General features: G+C 32.5%; 1 protein-coding gene across 4 annotated transcripts in view; it reads right to left on the bottom strand.

Annotated features, from left to right (window-relative positions):
- Positions 1 to 17570, bottom strand: part of COL24A1 (collagen type XXIV alpha 1 chain) — a 364470-nt gene that overhangs the window by 325608 nt on the left and 21292 nt on the right. For 3 of the 4 annotated variants that reach the window (XM_073234227.1, XM_073234226.1, XM_073234225.1), the window contains 4 exons: positions 13012 to 13131; positions 11780 to 12570; positions 4929 to 4982; positions 2722 to 2775 (listed from right to left, as the gene is read on the bottom strand). In XM_073234227.1, the coding sequence (XP_073090328.1) occupies positions 2722 to 2775; positions 4929 to 4982; positions 11780 to 12570; positions 13012 to 13131 (1019 nt within the window). The remainder of the gene's footprint in view (positions 1 to 2721; positions 2776 to 4928; positions 4983 to 11779; positions 12571 to 13011; positions 13132 to 17570) is intronic. The other variant, XM_073234228.1, reaches the window with a different exon arrangement.

Raw genomic sequence — 17570 nt, forward strand, 5'->3', positions numbered from 1 at the left:
TGAAAACAGAAACCAAAAGTAAAAAGGAGTATACTTATGTCAAACAAACAAAGAAAAAGACTTTAAAAGAGAGATAACAAAGATTGTAATAAAAGACAAAGAAGGCATTAATAATGACAAAGGGGTCAGTCCAAACATACATATATAAAGGAGCATCTAAATACACAAAGCAAAAATTAACATAAAGAGAGAAATTGACAGTAATATAATAATGGTAGAAAACTTGAACAGGACACTTACATCAATGGATAGACTATCCAGACAGAAAATCAATAAGGAAACAGTGGACTTAAACAACACAGTAGGCCAGATGGATTTAAAAGATGTATGCACAGCTAGGATCATATTCAATGGTGAAAAGCTTAAAGTTTTTCCTGTAAGATTAGATACAAGACAAGGATGCTCACTCACTACTTTTATTCAACATAATATTGGAAGCCCTGACCACAGCAATTAGGCTATAAAAAGAAATAAAAAGCATCAAATTGGAAATGAAGAAGTAAAACTCACTATTTGCAGATAGTATGATTTTATATACAGAAAACCCTAAAGAGTATCAAAAACTGTTGTAAATAGTAAATGAATTCAGTAAAGTTTCAGGAAAAACTTTTGTACAGAAATAAATAAACTAATATTGTACAAATCAATGTACAAAAATATGTTGCATTCTATTCATTAACAATGAACTATAGGAAAGAGAAATTAAGAAAAGAATCCCATTTACAATTGCATCAGAAAGAATATCTCAAAATAAATTTAAACAAGACAGTGGAAGACCTACACTCTGTAAACTACTAAGACATTAATGAAAGAAATTGAAGACACAAATAAATGGAAAGATATTCCATACTCATGGATTGATAGAATTAATATTGTTATAATGTTCAAATTCTCAAAATAATCTAGATTATACAACCCCTATCAAAATTCCAATGGCAGTTTTCACAGAAATAGAAAAATCATCCTAAAATCTGTATGGAACCACAAAAGACCCCAAACAGCTATGTTGAGAAAAAAGAAAAAAGCTGGAGGCATTGTGTTCCTTGATTTAAAACCATAACATGAAGGTATAGTAATTAAGATAGTGTATTATTGTCACAAAAGGAAACACATAGATCAATGGAAAAGAATAGAGAGCACAGAAGTAAACCCATACATTTATGGTCAACTAATTTATGAAAATAGTGCCAAGAATATACAATAGAGAAAGGATGGACTCTTTAATAAATGGTGCTGGGGAAACTGGACAGCCGCATCAGAAGAATGAAACTAGACTACTATCCTACACCATACACAAAAATCAACTAAAAATTGATTAAAATTTGAATGTAAATCTTGAAACCATGAAATTCCTAGAAGAAAACACAGGCAGTAAATTCCTTGACACCAGTCTTGGTGATACTTTTTGGATCTGATCCCAAATACAAAGGCAACGGAAGCAAAATACACAAGTGGGGCTGCATCAAACTAAAAAGCTTCTGCACAGCAAAAAAAATCAACAAAATGAAGACAACCCAGAGAATGAGAGAAAATATTTGCAAGTCATATATCTGAGAAAGGGTTAAAATCCAAAATAGATAAAGAACTCATACAACTCAACAGCAAAAATAAAAAACAAATCCAATTAAAAAAATGAGCAGAGGATCTGAATAGACATTTTTCCAAAGAGGACATACAGAGGGTCAATAGGCACATAAAAGCATGCTCAAAACCATTAATCATCAGGGAAATGCAAATGAAAACCACAATGAGGTATCATTTCATACCTGTTAGAATGGCAATTATCAAAAATACCAGAAATATCAAGTGTCAGTGAACATGTGAAGAAAAGAGAACGTTCATGCTCTGTTGGTGGGAATGCAACTTGGTACAGCCAGTATGAAAAACAGTATGGAAGGACCTCAAAAAACTAGAAACAGAACTACCGTATGATCTAAAAATTCCATTTCTGAGTATTTGAAGAAAATGAAAACATTAACACAAAAAGGGATATATATATTCCTATGTTCATTGCAGTATTATTTATAATAGCCCAGATATGGAAACATACTAAGTGCCCATTGATGGAAGAATGGATAAAGATGTGGTGCATGTATATGTCTGTGTGTATGTGTGTATGTGTGTGTGTGTGTGTGTGTGTGTAATGGAAACTACTCAGCCACAAAAAAAGAAGGAAATCTTGCCATTTGGAACATGGATGGACCTAAAGGGCATTATGCTAAGTGAAATAAATCAGAGAAAGACAGACATCACAATGATCTCACTTATATGTAGAATCTAAAAACAAAACAAACAACTAAAACTCATAGATGTAGAGAACAGAATGGTGATTGAGGGGGTGGCGGGTGGGAGGGAGGAATAAGTAAAATGATGAAGTGCATAGGGAGGCATAGACTTCTAGTTGTGAAATGCAAAAATTACAGGATGTGGTGTGTAGCATGGTGGCTAGAGTCAATGGTATGGTAATGTATATTTGAAGGTTGCTGGGAGAGCGGATTGTGAAAGTTCTCATCGCAAGAAAAAGACATTTTTGGTAATTTTTTTATGGTAACAAATGGTGACTGGGCTTATTGTGGTGCTGATTTTTCAGTGTATGCAAGTGGCAAGTCATTATGCTATACACCTGAAACTAATATTGTATTTCAATTCTGCCTCATTTAAAAAGAAAAGAACCATTTTTAATAATATCAGGAAAATGATGTGATACTGTTAATCACTCACTTTTAGACCTGGTGATCCAGGTAACCCAGGATTTCCATGTGGCCCTGGTATGCCCTGCAAATAGTAAGGAAGTCAGATCATTCTTAGAACAGATCCAGATACAATTCATAGTGTTTATTATAACATTCAAATAAATATTACTTAATATAATTTCATTAATATAAACATTGCCTTTTTTTTAACAAAATTCTTTATATTTTCTGAGATATTGGATATTTCAGTCTTGGAAAGGAGAGCTACACTAATCTGAGAGCAGATCTGTGGTTTCCATCTTTTGCTTCAAAACACTGCTTCAAGATGTTTACCCCTCTTATTTACCACCCCCATTTCCAGCCACCTTTCTTAATGCTACTTGTCAAAGCTGTGCAGAGAAAGAAACCTAAAAATAACAGTGTACTTGTGAGTAAATACACGTATTAACCCTGTCTGCACTTGGAGTTTTGCTTATGCTACTATGTATGCCTTAAAGACTGACTTCATGTAACCTTGCCCCATCACACCTACCCAAATCATTCAAGTGCCACCTGATATCCCACATCGTTTTTAAATCTTGGGTACACTAGCATGAAGCAGTTTCTCGTTCCTACTAACTTCCATAGAAATTGATGAATGTAAAATGTATTTTCAATCAACTGTATATTGCTTTGAGACAATTTTTATACAGCTCTAATCTGTTATTTAAACATCTTATTGTTATATGAATTACCTTACTGACATGCTGCTTAGCCCGATTATAAATTCTTTGAAAAGAGACTTTTTAATATTACCAATGTAGTATTTAGCACTTAGTAGTCACTCAATGAATGTCAATTTAAATTGAATAACTACTTCTATTTACTGAGTACCTACTATGTACAAGCAACTGTGTTCAAAAAATAAATTGTAATAATGTAGATGGAAAAACTTATGGGGATTAACAAGTGACCTATTAATTAGATATAAGGGTAATGGGTATAAACTATTATTTCACAAAGCTCAGTAGTACAAGAGTAAACAGCTATAATAACTTTGGGAAAAAGTCCTATTAATGAAGTTCAGAATTTTTTTAAAGGGTCAATGTATTGTCTGTTGCCAAAGGAGATAAAACCTAGGAAGAGAAAAAATGAGAAATTACAAGTTTTAAGTTAAATAATTGAATGGAGATAAAATTAGGAACACAAATGTAATAATGAGTCTTAAGAAGAATACTATTCCTTCCTTAATGAAAGAAGGATTGGAAAAGTCCAAAAAAAAGATGGAAACTAGGGAAGGATACTGCTGAATTGTGAGACTAGATGAAGATTCAGAAACTGAAGGTCGTGCTGTGGAAGAGGAACAGCCTTAGTAATGAATCGGGAATGGAATTAATTCTAAAGGAGAATGGGCAAGGTTCAGAAGAGACCCTGGGAGGAATGTGATTGCCATTAATTATGTAGAGATAAAAGAAATGCTAAAGAACAGCTAGGATCCAGAGGGCATTCATCTTAGGCCTCACACAGACAGGAGTTTGATGTGAATATGGACAACATAAAATAATATTTTATGGTGGGTGGTGAACATATTGTTTATATGAGAAATTAAAGTCAGGATAAAAAGAAAATGTATTATATATGGTATTTGCATTTGTCTTTAAAATGCCTAATTCTTTTTCTCACTCTTTGAAGAATTTTTGGTAGTAAAAGTCCACCTTTATTTTTTAGGTTTGAAAGAAATTAATTCTAACACAGCAATAAATCTTTCATTGAATCTGTGTAACGTGAGACACTACTGTTGATCCTTAAGGCAGCTTTTTTCATCAGGACAATTATTTTTCTAGTCAATAGCTCCAGTATTTTCCACTATGTAACCCAGGAATGTGCTATTTTAAGGCAGCCCACTCCTCTTCATTTCCCAAAGCAAATGAACCCCACCTTGGACGATCAACTACAGATGAGATCACTTCATAACTAAGAATAATGTTACAAGTAGCACCATTCGAACAACCACTAATCTACAAATTTGATAATCGTTCTTTGGCAAGTTCACAGAGAATGCTTTGGCTGGGTGTTTAAATTCAAGTAAATAAACTGCAGGAACTCCTAAGCTTCCCTTAAATTGGCAAAGGTAGGGCTAAGTTTGAAGAACTAGGCAGGTTTCCAAAGGAAGCACATTCTGTACAATACAACAAAAAACATACTGGAAAGTTACTAGCTTTAATAGAAAGCGGGAAAAGGAGCCCATCTACTCACCCGTGGACCTCTTTTCCCTGCCAGACCTGGGATACCCATTGGACCAGGTGGACCCTTGGGAAATAAATGCCAAGATATTAGGCATGATAACAGACACATATTTTTTCACAAGCCTTATTAAGATGCTCACTCCAGGGCTCATTTTCAGTCCCCAGTTCCCAGCTGATGATGATTTTTAAAGTAACATGAATTCCCTCATTCTAATCAGCAGGGGTGAGAGCTGAGACCCAAGTGTGCTCTTTCATCTGGCCAGAAACGGCAGCAGGAAGTCTATGACTTATGGTTATAGCCACTTTATCTGGTTTTTACAGACACCATAACTAGTAGTTTTGTGGGTAATTTTTACCTAAATTTACTTTTGCTACTGAAAGAGGAATTCAATTTAGGGTTTGGAGACCAGCAACTACAGGTTTTCTCAAACACATTTCAAAAGAAGGCCTGCCTTTAAAAATTAGAGCACCCACAATTTTACATTCTTTTAAAAGACTTATACCAAGGACCTGTGTAATGAGTTAAACTTTTATAGTGAGATCTTTCTAGTATATTCAGTAATAAATCTGCTTTATACCAAATGCAGCATACCATACCAGGTAGTCTCTAATAGAATTAAATGGTTTGTAAAACAAAGTGTGAAAGCAAAAAGTGATAAATTTTTAAGGTGTCCTGAGTTCTTTACACTTAGCTTATTAGATAGGAAACTACTTCTTTGCTTCATGCCTTATGTTATCTTCTTCCTTTAATAATCAGCAGTGGAAGAATAAATGTTCATTTGGGATGTGGTTAATATATTCATTCTTTCATCTGTTCATTCATTTAATTGTTACTGAGCACTCTGATAGGGAATGATGCTTGCTATCTCTAGAAAATACACATATTCCGTTTTACAAATATTCATTAACAGGGCAGTAAAATAGTATGAGCATTGCAATTAGACATATCAAAGTAGCCCTACCATTAATTAGTAGCATGACCTAATGAGCCGCATTTTTATTAATTTTTTCATAACTCTTGATATTAACTACTCTTTGAAATCTTCTCCTTTATTGAATTATAGTAATTTTGCAGTTCTATTTGAAGGAAAAATCCATTGTCCTTCAAGTGTATTATTTCCTTCTCCTACACTATACTTGATAAAAACCTTTCATGTTTTTCCTAATATTGAGAGAGAAGTAACTACTTCTATTCAACCCCAAACTGAGGGTATTCTCCTTCCTAAGCAATTCAAATACTTCAACAGCTATTATTATATCACTAGCATCCATCAAAAATTGACCTTCACTTATTTTTTTTAATTGAAATTCTTTTCAAATAAGTTCTGATTCTGCTGCTATAATCAGAAGTTAACTGCTGTTGATTTCAAATCAAGTTCCAGAAAATAAATAAAAATGAAAAACTAAATGGAAAATTAAAACAAATGTCCAGTTTGGTTTATTGTCCTATCATACCACTTTGTGAAAAAAAAAAACTATTTCACATTGAGAAAGTAGTATTACAGTTAGTATTAGATATTGGGGAAAAGAAAGTCTATTTTATATCATGTTGAAATATTTTCATTGCTTAGTAAGCATTAAATGAAAACAATTTTAACTGGTCTTCACAATTCTGCATTTCCAAATCTTTTGAGAACAAGTTACAAATAGGCATCTTCTAGAAACCAGAGAAGCAAATTAATTTTATATGGCATGACTGTTCTTGAGAAGAATAATTTTTTATATATAAACTTAATTACTAGAAAATGTACTTTAACTTTCAGATTATTGGTCAGTAAGAGAAAGTATAATTCCATTTAAACACAATGGTTTTGTAATTGTCCAATCTAGATTCAAACCATGTCTTAATCATTTAGTGGCTGAATGAACTTGGACAAATAGGTTACTCTTTCTAAGCTTTAGTTTCCTCATCTTTACGATACTGATAAAAACCTACTTTTCAGGGTTATTGTGAGTGTTAACGATATTGTATAAAAATATCTGTCACTATGTATGATAAATAGTAGCTAATTTTTTTAAGGTATGCATGGGGCACAGCAATCACTCAATTAATGTTAGTTATAATATTATTATTTCTATGGTAATACATACACTAAGGCAAATGTAATCTAAGAGAGTAATGCCCAGTCAATTATCTTGGAAGCCCTGCATCTAAAATTCCTTTCTAAATTCATTTACCAATTCGTGCATTCACCTACTCAATAAACAATTAGTAAGCATCAAGCTCTCCTGGAACTTACAGTGTAGAGAAAAAGACACACATTAACAGATAAATACATAACTATACTTTTTACTTAGTGATATGAAGGAAAAGAACAAGCAAACAAGAGAAAGATTAACACAGTGCACCTCATTTATATTGTATCAGAAAAGACTTCTCTGAGAAAGTGCTAAGTTAAACCTAAAAGATGCATAGGAGTCAGAAAAGAGGAGAAAATACAGTTCCAGAAACAGGAATAAAATGAATGAGGGCATGAGTAAAACAAAACAAAACAAGAAACATAGTCTTATTGAGGAACTAAAAGAGAACTAATACTGAGAGTAAGGAAAAGTGGAACAAGATGGGATTGAAGAGTTAAGCAGGAGCCAGATCAGATATGACCACACAGGTCATGAAAGTTTTTAGTTTATTATAACTGCTTTTTATTTTGGCACTGAAGAGTTTAAGCAGATAAATGATATGATCTGATTTATGCTTTAAAAATGAACACTAGAGAATTTATGTAAAAGATGACAGAATAACAACAATTTTTAAACTACTCTCCCTCTCTCCAAACCACCTGAAAAATAACAAAAAACATCTCCAATGAAACAAGGAAAATACCACAACCACAAACCACAAAATATGAAAATTATCTTCCAAATGCTGAGAAACTCTGGGGCAAGGAAAGATGTTGAAAGATGACAAAACACACAAAAAAACACAAAAACCCTCTTGGCCCTCAGCCGTTGGACAGACTGCAGAAATCTGAAAGCACACCAGTCCGGTAAATTCATTCCACCAATCCTTTGATTGCAGTGATGGGGTTTAAGCGAATAGGAAAGCCACAGGAAATATAATTCATGACCCAGTAAAGACCCAAACAGACAAGAGTAAGGAAGGTAGAGCTGAGGAGGAAGAACCCACCATTTTTATAATCTACAACCAAATCTCCTAATCTCAAGGAGATATCTGGTGGTGAGAAAGTGTAAAAGACAAGAGCATAAATCATATCACTTCTCAGAAAGCCTGTGATATAAAGGGCTTCACAACAAATTGTACATGCAAACAGGAGGAGCTATGTGACTGGGTAGAGGGCAGAATAAATATGGTAGGATGGCATGTAAGGCAGCTGCCTCCATTTGACACTGAGTACCACCCCACGTACTTCCCTTTGCCTCTTCCTATACTATTCTAAAACAAATAGTGGCCCAGGTAGAGTTGTATTTATTTAAAAATAAGTAATATTCAGAAAGAAACTAGCAAGGGATCTAGAAATAGTGAGGGGAAGTGTGAGGACAGAAACATAAATTAAAATAAATGAAAATCATTTACCAAATGAGGAACTATTCCATGCAATAGAGGAAAAAGTTCAGTCACTATAATGACTATAGTTCACTGTAGATTCAAAGAGTTTCAAATGCTATTTTTCTATAAGAGAGTTCACAGAAGAGTTATGAGAGATAAAAATTACAACTAAGGTAATGAAATGTGAACCATAAGAGCTTAAGAAAAATATGAAAGAGAAAAAAGAAGCCAGCATAAATGAAAGCCATGTCAGAAGCAAGGAAAACTGATCAAATACAAACTGGAAAATCATTAAAGGCACGCTGGCCTCAACAAAGTTAACATCCACTTTAAAAAGCAGTGGAACAACCTCGACCAAGTTCATCATTTCATCACCATTCATTCTCTCACTAGCTTTCTAAAATCTACTTTTAGTCTTCTACAACTGTGCTGAAATGAGATTCTCAAAATTTAACAATGATTTTCCCACAGAAGATGCAATGGATTCTCCTCCCCCCACCCTTTTCCCTGTCCTCATCTCCTTTGATTTCTCTGTAGTTTTAGCACTGCTGATCAGTTTCTTCTCAAATCTCTTCTTTAGCTTTTGTGATAGTACAATATATTCTTCTCTCCCATCTCTCTGACTATTCTATCACATTTCTGCCTTTTTTCTTCCATAATCCAAAAGCAAATATTCCCCAGGATTTGACTCATGACCCTATAGCAAATTCCATTCCTTGCAAATTATCCAATCCTGTAGATTCAATTATAATATCGATGGGAAGACTCCCAAATCTTTATCTCCTATTTTGACCTTTTTTGCTTCAGCTTCTTCAACTTATCCAACGGCTTACTGAATTGCCAATAGTACTTTAAATGTTTCAAATTAGTTTTCTATCCTTAAAGCAACTCTCTCTCTTAATTAGTGTTTTTAGTTATGGTATCACCATTCTCTCAAACCACAAGCTTAAAACTTTAGAGTCATCTTTGATTCTCTTCCTTTTTGCTTTGTCCATAGGTCCAACTAATTTCCTAATTCTACTAAACTTTCCTTCAAATCTCTTAAATTTTACTTTTCTTGGCATTTCAATGCTGTCATTCTGGATAATGTCCTAGTCTTTAAACATCAGGATAATAGCAGGAACTTCCCTTCTGTTCTGGGACTGCTGCCAGGCTGACTGCCCTATTAATAAATATCCCTGCTTTGAAACCTGCAAAATTCCACACTAAGAACAAGATAAAGTTAGAACTATCAGTTTAACAATTAAGTCTCTCTACAACTTACAACATCTAACTTGGGTCTTATATATGTCTAATATTGTTGAGCCTAATACCATGAAAGAGTTTGAGCTTTAGAGACAGAAAACCTGTGTCCAAATCCTGAACTAAATTGCCAGTATCATTTACTAGCAATGTGGTTATGAGCAAGTAAATTTACTTATCTAGACTTCCATTTCTTCACTTGAAAAATGAGGATAATAATACCAACCTCTGAAATCTTTTAAGTTAATATAATCAATGTAAAGGGCATCTACCACAAGGTAAAAAGTCAAATGATAGCTATTATGCTATTTTTTACCATATGAAAACTATACCAGTTCCTTTCACCTATCAGATCATATCTATTCTTTGAGGTCTAGGTTATAACTAAGTTTGTCCACAAGAACTATTCTGAACAACTCAAACTTAAGTGATCTTTCATTGGAATCCCCTTAAAAACTTTTTTCCTTACCTTTGAATGTTTGTACACCATATATTTAATTGGTATCTCTCAGTGGCATTTATATCACTTCATCATGAATTATAATTATAAATGTACTTCTTGTATTCCCGTTATTGAAATGTAAGCCCCTTCTGAGCACTGACTGGGTTAGGCATATTTTGTGTTCCTGCTTTGCCCATAGCAGAGATTAAGTAAATATCTGTCAAGATAGTAACCACACTAGTAGGTGTAAGGATTTAATAATATGGGTAACTGTTAAACCACTGTGTTGTATATTTGAAACCAATGTAAGATCGTACATTAATGATACTTCAATAAAAAAAATCTGTCAAATATTACTGCTTCACCTACCAATGTTGAAATGATTATTTCTGGATTCATAGAGAAGATTAATGTTCATTTCATCATACTGATGTTTTCTTCTGATAACTATTAATTTAATATGAAGTATCCAGTACATAAATTTTATTACTAATATATTGATAATTAATTGTCATAGCTGAAATTATTATTTCTCTATAATAATATGTTCTTCATATTTTATTTTAAAACTTTTAAGCATTCACTCTAATAAGAGCTTCTCAAAACCTATCAAATCACTTTGAGTAATAGCCGCGAAGGAAACACAAGCTAAGCAAGAAACATCACCTTCTTCAATTCTGTGGTTCCTAGAACTAAAACAATGACTCCAGTTTTATTTCCATCAAATAAAAAAATACTTTAAGATATATTTTAGTCTACTTGCAACTTAAAAACAATTTCTAAAAACATATAGGCTGATAACTTTAGGTCTATGGATATGAAAGGTAAAAGCATAACGCTTCTAATGTTGTAGTTTTAAATAGCTAAGAGTTCTAAATGATTTAGACCTTTTTCAAATATTCATCTGTAATTGCACCTACACAACAAAAGAATTTCAGAGCTGAAAAAAATCAGTCCATTATCTTGTAGTTTTGTTCAGACATTATTAAATAAGTGATTTGGCTGTTTTTTTTCATTGAATAGACTGATGGGCTGAATGTCTATATTTTTTATTGGGGAGATGGAATTTTTATTAATCCTTAAATGTAAATTGACTTTATCATTAAAGACAAATTTGAATATGCCCTTCCATGGAAATTAAAATATTCCATTAAGAATGATAAAGCTTTTTCCCAGTTACTCACTACAAAATTATCTCTAACTAAAATAAATTTTACACTCTTATTTTAATTCATTTAATACTATTATCTGAAAGGATATTTAATTGATCTGTATTTTTCTTTATTCTACTATAACTTTTATATTGTTCTCTTAACATGACTATGCATTAAGCCTATAATTTTGTTTAATATGCTGATCTGTATTTAGCAGTTGAATTCCTGGTTGAATTTCAACTGAAGAAGAAAAACATATAGCTTACTCACCACTTTACCAGAATTAAGTAACCTTTTCAGCCTGCCAATAAAAATAAAACAAAAAAGTACAATTTTTGAGCCAGGGTTGCATTCTGGTTAGACGTGTTATAGGAACCATAAATTCACTCATGTGTCCAGGATATACTTCTGAGACAAATGTGCTCTTTTCTGAATTGTTCAGTCTAGAGAATTCTTTCTGAAATGGATGTTAAGTTAGTGCATTAAGACATATTTTAAAAACAATAACAACTTACGGGAGGTCCAGGATCCCCTTTTGGCCCTCTCAGATTCTCCATTTCCAGCATTGTATTAAGATCCTCATAATAATAATAATAATCATAAAACTCATTTTCATAGCTATTTTCGATGGCATAAGTAGCGTCAGGATCAAGTTCACCTTCCTTCCTTAGATCAAGGTGATTATCCACAGATGGCTCATCTGTCACTCTGTGTAAGGTTGTATTTGAAATCTGTTGTAGTTCCATGAGTTCATTAGTGTGTAGATTTGCTGTGATAGTCTCCTGGAGATTAGCAATTGTATCTTGTTTTATATGAGGAAGAATAGATGGTATCTTCTTAAATGGTGACAGCCCAGTTACTCTATCATCATGCTGTGTGATATTATTGGATACATTTATGAGAGAACTCAATTTCCCCTTGCTATTTGTTCTTGCTTCATTGAAGCGATGATGGGTCATCGACAGGCTTAAATTGGTCTGAGTATGTTCCTCAGTGATCATTTCTTTGGACTGAATCCCATGGCTCACAAGATCCACAGCAGAGACCTTCCCTGAATGATGAGAAGTTAACTGAGATCTTGGTATCTGGTACTCTTGTTGTTTATGCACTGTTGCAGAATCATTATTTATAATATTTGGAATACTTTTGCCTTTACTAAGTGTATCTTCTGCCAATACTTTTTCACCAAACTGCTTAAGCAAAGGAGAGTTTTCTGGTATCTCAGCTGGTACAATAGTTGTATGAAGAAGCCTTGTCTCAGGACGACACTGCTGTTTCATGTACCTGCAATAGTTTGCAGATGCATCTGCAGAAGGAACAATATCCAACTGACATAGTATTCCTTCAAAATTGACAGAATTATTATTCATACTTCCTAAGGTAAACACACTGTTAGCATCAAAGGTCAGAACTTCTGAAAGAGTCTCTCTGCTAAAGTATTTCTTTCCACACTCAACAAACATTGAGACAACTTGGTTTTGAATAGTAATTGCCAGGGAGTGCCATTGCTCATCATGAACACTGTAGTTGAAAAATACAGACTGCTTTCCTCCAAGGTATACCGCTAATTTTTTAGGTAATAATTGTACTCCTAATTGCAGTCTATTTTTATTTCTAATGCTGAAGAGAAATGCATTGTTTACTCTATGTGACTGCAACCCAATTAATATCGTAAATGGCTGTTCTAACTTGACTGGTAAAATTCTGAGAGGTGACTCAAAATAAGCATTATTTGTTAAAATGACACCTGATTCTGTTAAATGGACCCCCCGAGGTAATGGTGTAGATGATGATGGTACCGCAGTCACTGATGATGAGTATTTTACATCGTTGCCTCCAAGACCTAGTTGATGAAGAATATCTATGCCTGGAAATTAAAAAGAGAGAGAGAAAAAGAAAGAGAGAAAGAATCTTACTCTTATGCATTCATGCATTCATATAAATGAGTATGAGAAAAATCTTCCCATCAACAGCAATCCCTACAATGAGCACACTCTATCAATTCTAGGTGATGACAGAGATGGAGAAGGACAGTAAGATATTATATTAAAAAAATTTGAAACACATGTACACACACATGTACACACACACACACATCAATATCCCTAAAATCAAAATGTAATAAATATTCTCTCATTTTCCCCAATTAGCAATCTTATTTGGTACACCAATGAATATTACTTCTTTAATTTAGAACTTAAAACTATCACTTCTATGCTGAAGAGAAAATGGGGACACACAAAAGGAAGTTTTTAATTTGGAAACTATTCTATAAATGAAGGTTACATAGTCCTTTAAACTGTGATTTTTCAGGCTGTTTCCCCTTCAGGCTTTCTGGAAACTTACAAGTCACACAAGAGCTCTCCCTATGTCTAATATCTCATGTGTGCACTACACATAAAGTACCCAGTCACCTTGATACCTCCTGGACAAGAGAATTTAAATTCCTATTGTTGATGATCACCATACTTTTTCTCTGACACATTTAAGAGAGTTTCTCCCAAGTTTCTCTCTTTTCCATTTTTTCCCACTCCATGTCAATAATTTTTATCTGAACAATTTGTAAACTCTTCTTAAATAGTTTTTATATAATATAGATTTCATACAATATGAATTTTATATAATTATGGATTTTTCTGGTTTATTTATTATTGTAATGTTACTGCTTACCTTTCAATAACAAACTTTTGTTGGACAGATTCTACATCTGAACGTTTCGTGGATATCCACTACATCTGCCTTGTAAATAGTTCCGTAATTCTAGAATGAATGGATTTTCCCAACTAAAATCTGATCAGATGTCATACTTATCTCCAGAGTCTTATTAAGTTAAATATAACTTGTAAAGAATGATGAATCCTTTCTTCAAGATCTAGAACAGCTTAGTCATCCATTTGACCTTTATTACTCTTTGGGTTATAAATCTCCCATCTGTATCTTTGTACATATATAATCATTTGCAACAAGGAATGGCAAATAATTGTTCATTCACTGTTGTGATGAATGAGGGAAAATAAGTTTCTGAAAATTAGGCAGGAATATTGTGCACCATTTCATTCTCCTTTTACAGGAAATTAGTAGATATTTGGTAATTCATATTAATTACAACTAGCAAACATAATGGCAAGTGTCAGACCCAAGTCTGACAACTATATACAATGAAATTACTGAATATCACTCATTCGTAACCTAGCAATAAAATTAAAATGATTTCTCATTAGCTTTACAAACACTCAAGTGGTTTATTTAAAGTAGGAAACATCATTTTATTTCTACAGTATTTGTAATTTTAATAACAGTTTTAAATACTATAAATGTAACTAGGATGTTGTATGACAGGGTCTCTCAAACTTTTCCACCAAAATATTCCTAACAGCAGCTTAAAATTATATGCATCTCCAAGGATTGGGGGAAATATTTTAAAGAAGCCCCATAAAAACATAAAAAATATCTTTTGATTTTTCATGTTTCATAATTATTAAAAACCTTAATTTTACTCCATAATATGGCTATGTTTGTTTTAATATAAAATATGCATTACCAGCTAAATCTCAGTTAACTATTCCCATCCTCAAGTTTCAATGAAAATTTATACTCCTGAAAAACACCATGTTCAGTCTGTGACTCTGGGTACTCTTGCCCAATGCTACCTACCTCTCCCAATCTAAGGACTAAACTATGGAAGAAACACTGCTTTTGTGAAAATCACAATGTTCACAGCACATATAGTCAGAAAGTATGGGAAAAGTATCATTCTGGGAAACCACATAGACACACACAAAATAAAAGCCCCATTTATCTGGTATGATATCAAGGGCTGCTCCTTACCTAAAGAAAATCTCTTCTTTCATTTAATAATACCTTCTGCTATCTACCACCTCAAATTTCTGATTCTATTAAGAGGAAATACTATTGGAAAGAGTTAATTGAAACTTTAGAACACATATATGTGTTTTCATATTTCTTTATATATACATATATATTTCCTTCAATTCTATTTTTTATTTGAATTTTTATGATAAATAGCAGGGATTTTTTACAAATCAAATGTCTTTGAGCATTTACTGTTCAATAAAGTTCCTATTATTGAACCATCCTTGCATTTCTAAAATAAAATTGACCTGATAGTTATATATTATTCTTTTGATATCTTGTTACTGCATCAATATTTATGAGTTAAGAGTGTGGTATTTCACTTACTATACTTTACCTTTTACTTTATCTTTATCTTTATCAGACCACAATATTTAAGGTTCATTATTTCCTATGGTCTAGAACAGTTCAAATACCATTAGAATTATCTTTTTTTCCTCAAAAGTTAGATAAAACTCAGCTGTAAACCAAACTTATCATATTGGCTTTTTTTATTAATAGTTTTCATTCGCTTTTCTAATCTTTCATGTTATCTGATACATTCTAATTTTCTTCTGCTTTTTGAATCAGCTTTAAAATGTTTACTTTTCTATGAAATAACAACCTTCTCCTAGGCTTTCAACTGCATTTCCCAGAGATCATCATGTAATACTCCTTACAATTCTTTTTTTTTTCTATTTCTGTGGTTCCCTATATAATTTTTTGATTTTGAATATTTGGATCTATTTTTTCTTAATTCAGTATTATTACTGGTCATTTCAAAAGTACAGCCTTTGGATTTGTCTATCTTTCTTTTATTTTTGTTTTCTATATCATTAATTTCCACATTTATATTAATGAAATAGTGATCTTTTCCTATTCTGTTTTGGTGTATTTTATTCTTTTTCTAATTTCTGAAGAGGAGTACTTTGTTCATTATAGCATTTAACCAACAAATTCTGAGTTCTGCTTTAGCTGTGTTCCATAGACTTTGATGAATGATAATTTCATTTTTGTTGTTTTCTGGAAGCTATGCAATTTTTACTTGTATTTTCCCATTGATCTAAATGATTAAGGAGAAAATTTTTTTTAATTTATAGCTAAAAGAGTTTTTTCTTTGTTATTAAAATATAAGAATATTAGTAGCATTGTGATCAGAGATTGCTGTCTAATCTGCACTTTCTATTTTTGAAACAGCCTAATAAGCAGTCAATTTTTATTGAAATGCATTTACAAAGATGTTTCAGCATACAGAATTTAATACCAATCAGCAGAACTTCACTGTTTATGGTATTTATATGCTCTATATCCTTGTTTATTTTTATACAATTAATCTGTCATAGACTGAGATAATGAAAGCCTCTTACTGTGTATCTATGTGACCTTAGACCTTGTGGGGTCATAGCTTTATGAATACTGATGCTATGGCTATTTTATATAGAAAATCATAAAATTCATATATTCAATGGGTATTTATTGCTCCTTTTTGAATTATAAAGAGAACTTCTACGTCTGATTTATTAATTTTTTTAGTATAACTTCTACCATATTCTGTTGAGACCAAGCTCCTTTTCCCCACTTTCCGTTTGCGTTTGTCTGATATACTCTTGGCCATACTTTTATTTTCATCTACTTTGAAACACTGTGTTTTAGGTAAAAAGGAAGGAGCTTGATTTGTTTAGTGACTGATTCTGAAAATGTTTTCCTTTGAATATAAAAATTAAATCCATTTACACTTAGTAATCTGATGGTTCATTTAATCTATGTGTCATATTATTTTGTTGTCCCATGTTTTATTTTGTTGTCCCATGTTAATTTTTTCAAGTCTTTCACTATGTGCTTTGTTATGCTTTGTTACCTTTGCTTTGTTTTATATGTAGTTTCATTTAGATTTGGAAAGATTTGTATTTTTATTCTGAGTTACCTTTAAAGTTATAAAGGTACACAATGTCCCTAGTCCTCTTTATTTAGACATACCTCTTACTTCTTTACTATGAACAATGTTTCCTTTTCCTTTTTCTCCCTTTCTCCCCTTTCCCTTATGATTAGCCAATAAGATTATCCTTCTGAGAATTTACCTTTTTATTATTAACTACCCTAGTATTTATTTATTTATTTGTGTGTTTGTTTGTTTGTTTGCTTATTACTGTATCATTATGTACCATAGTATTTCTATTTGGGTTGTCAGCTTTGGAGAATATTATTTAATTCCCAGCCAAGCAGCAATTTTAATCAACTGCCTATCAAATTTCCTCTTCTCCCCCCATGTTTTGGTGGTGGTACCATTCCTACATCGTTAGTTCATATGGCATTTATATTCTGTTCTGTTCCCACATTTCTCATAAATAGAGACAGTGTTTTGCAGTTGTTTTCTCAGTTGTTTCCTTTTTGCTGAAGTTTGTCCTCTGTTAGTTTTCTCAAGAAGCATTCATGGGAACTTTTCTTGAGTGTTTA

This window comes from Manis javanica, chromosome 4 (assembly GCF_040802235.1).
Source record: "Manis javanica isolate MJ-LG chromosome 4, MJ_LKY, whole genome shotgun sequence".
Taxonomy (NCBI): Eukaryota; Metazoa; Chordata; class Mammalia; order Pholidota; family Manidae; genus Manis; species Manis javanica.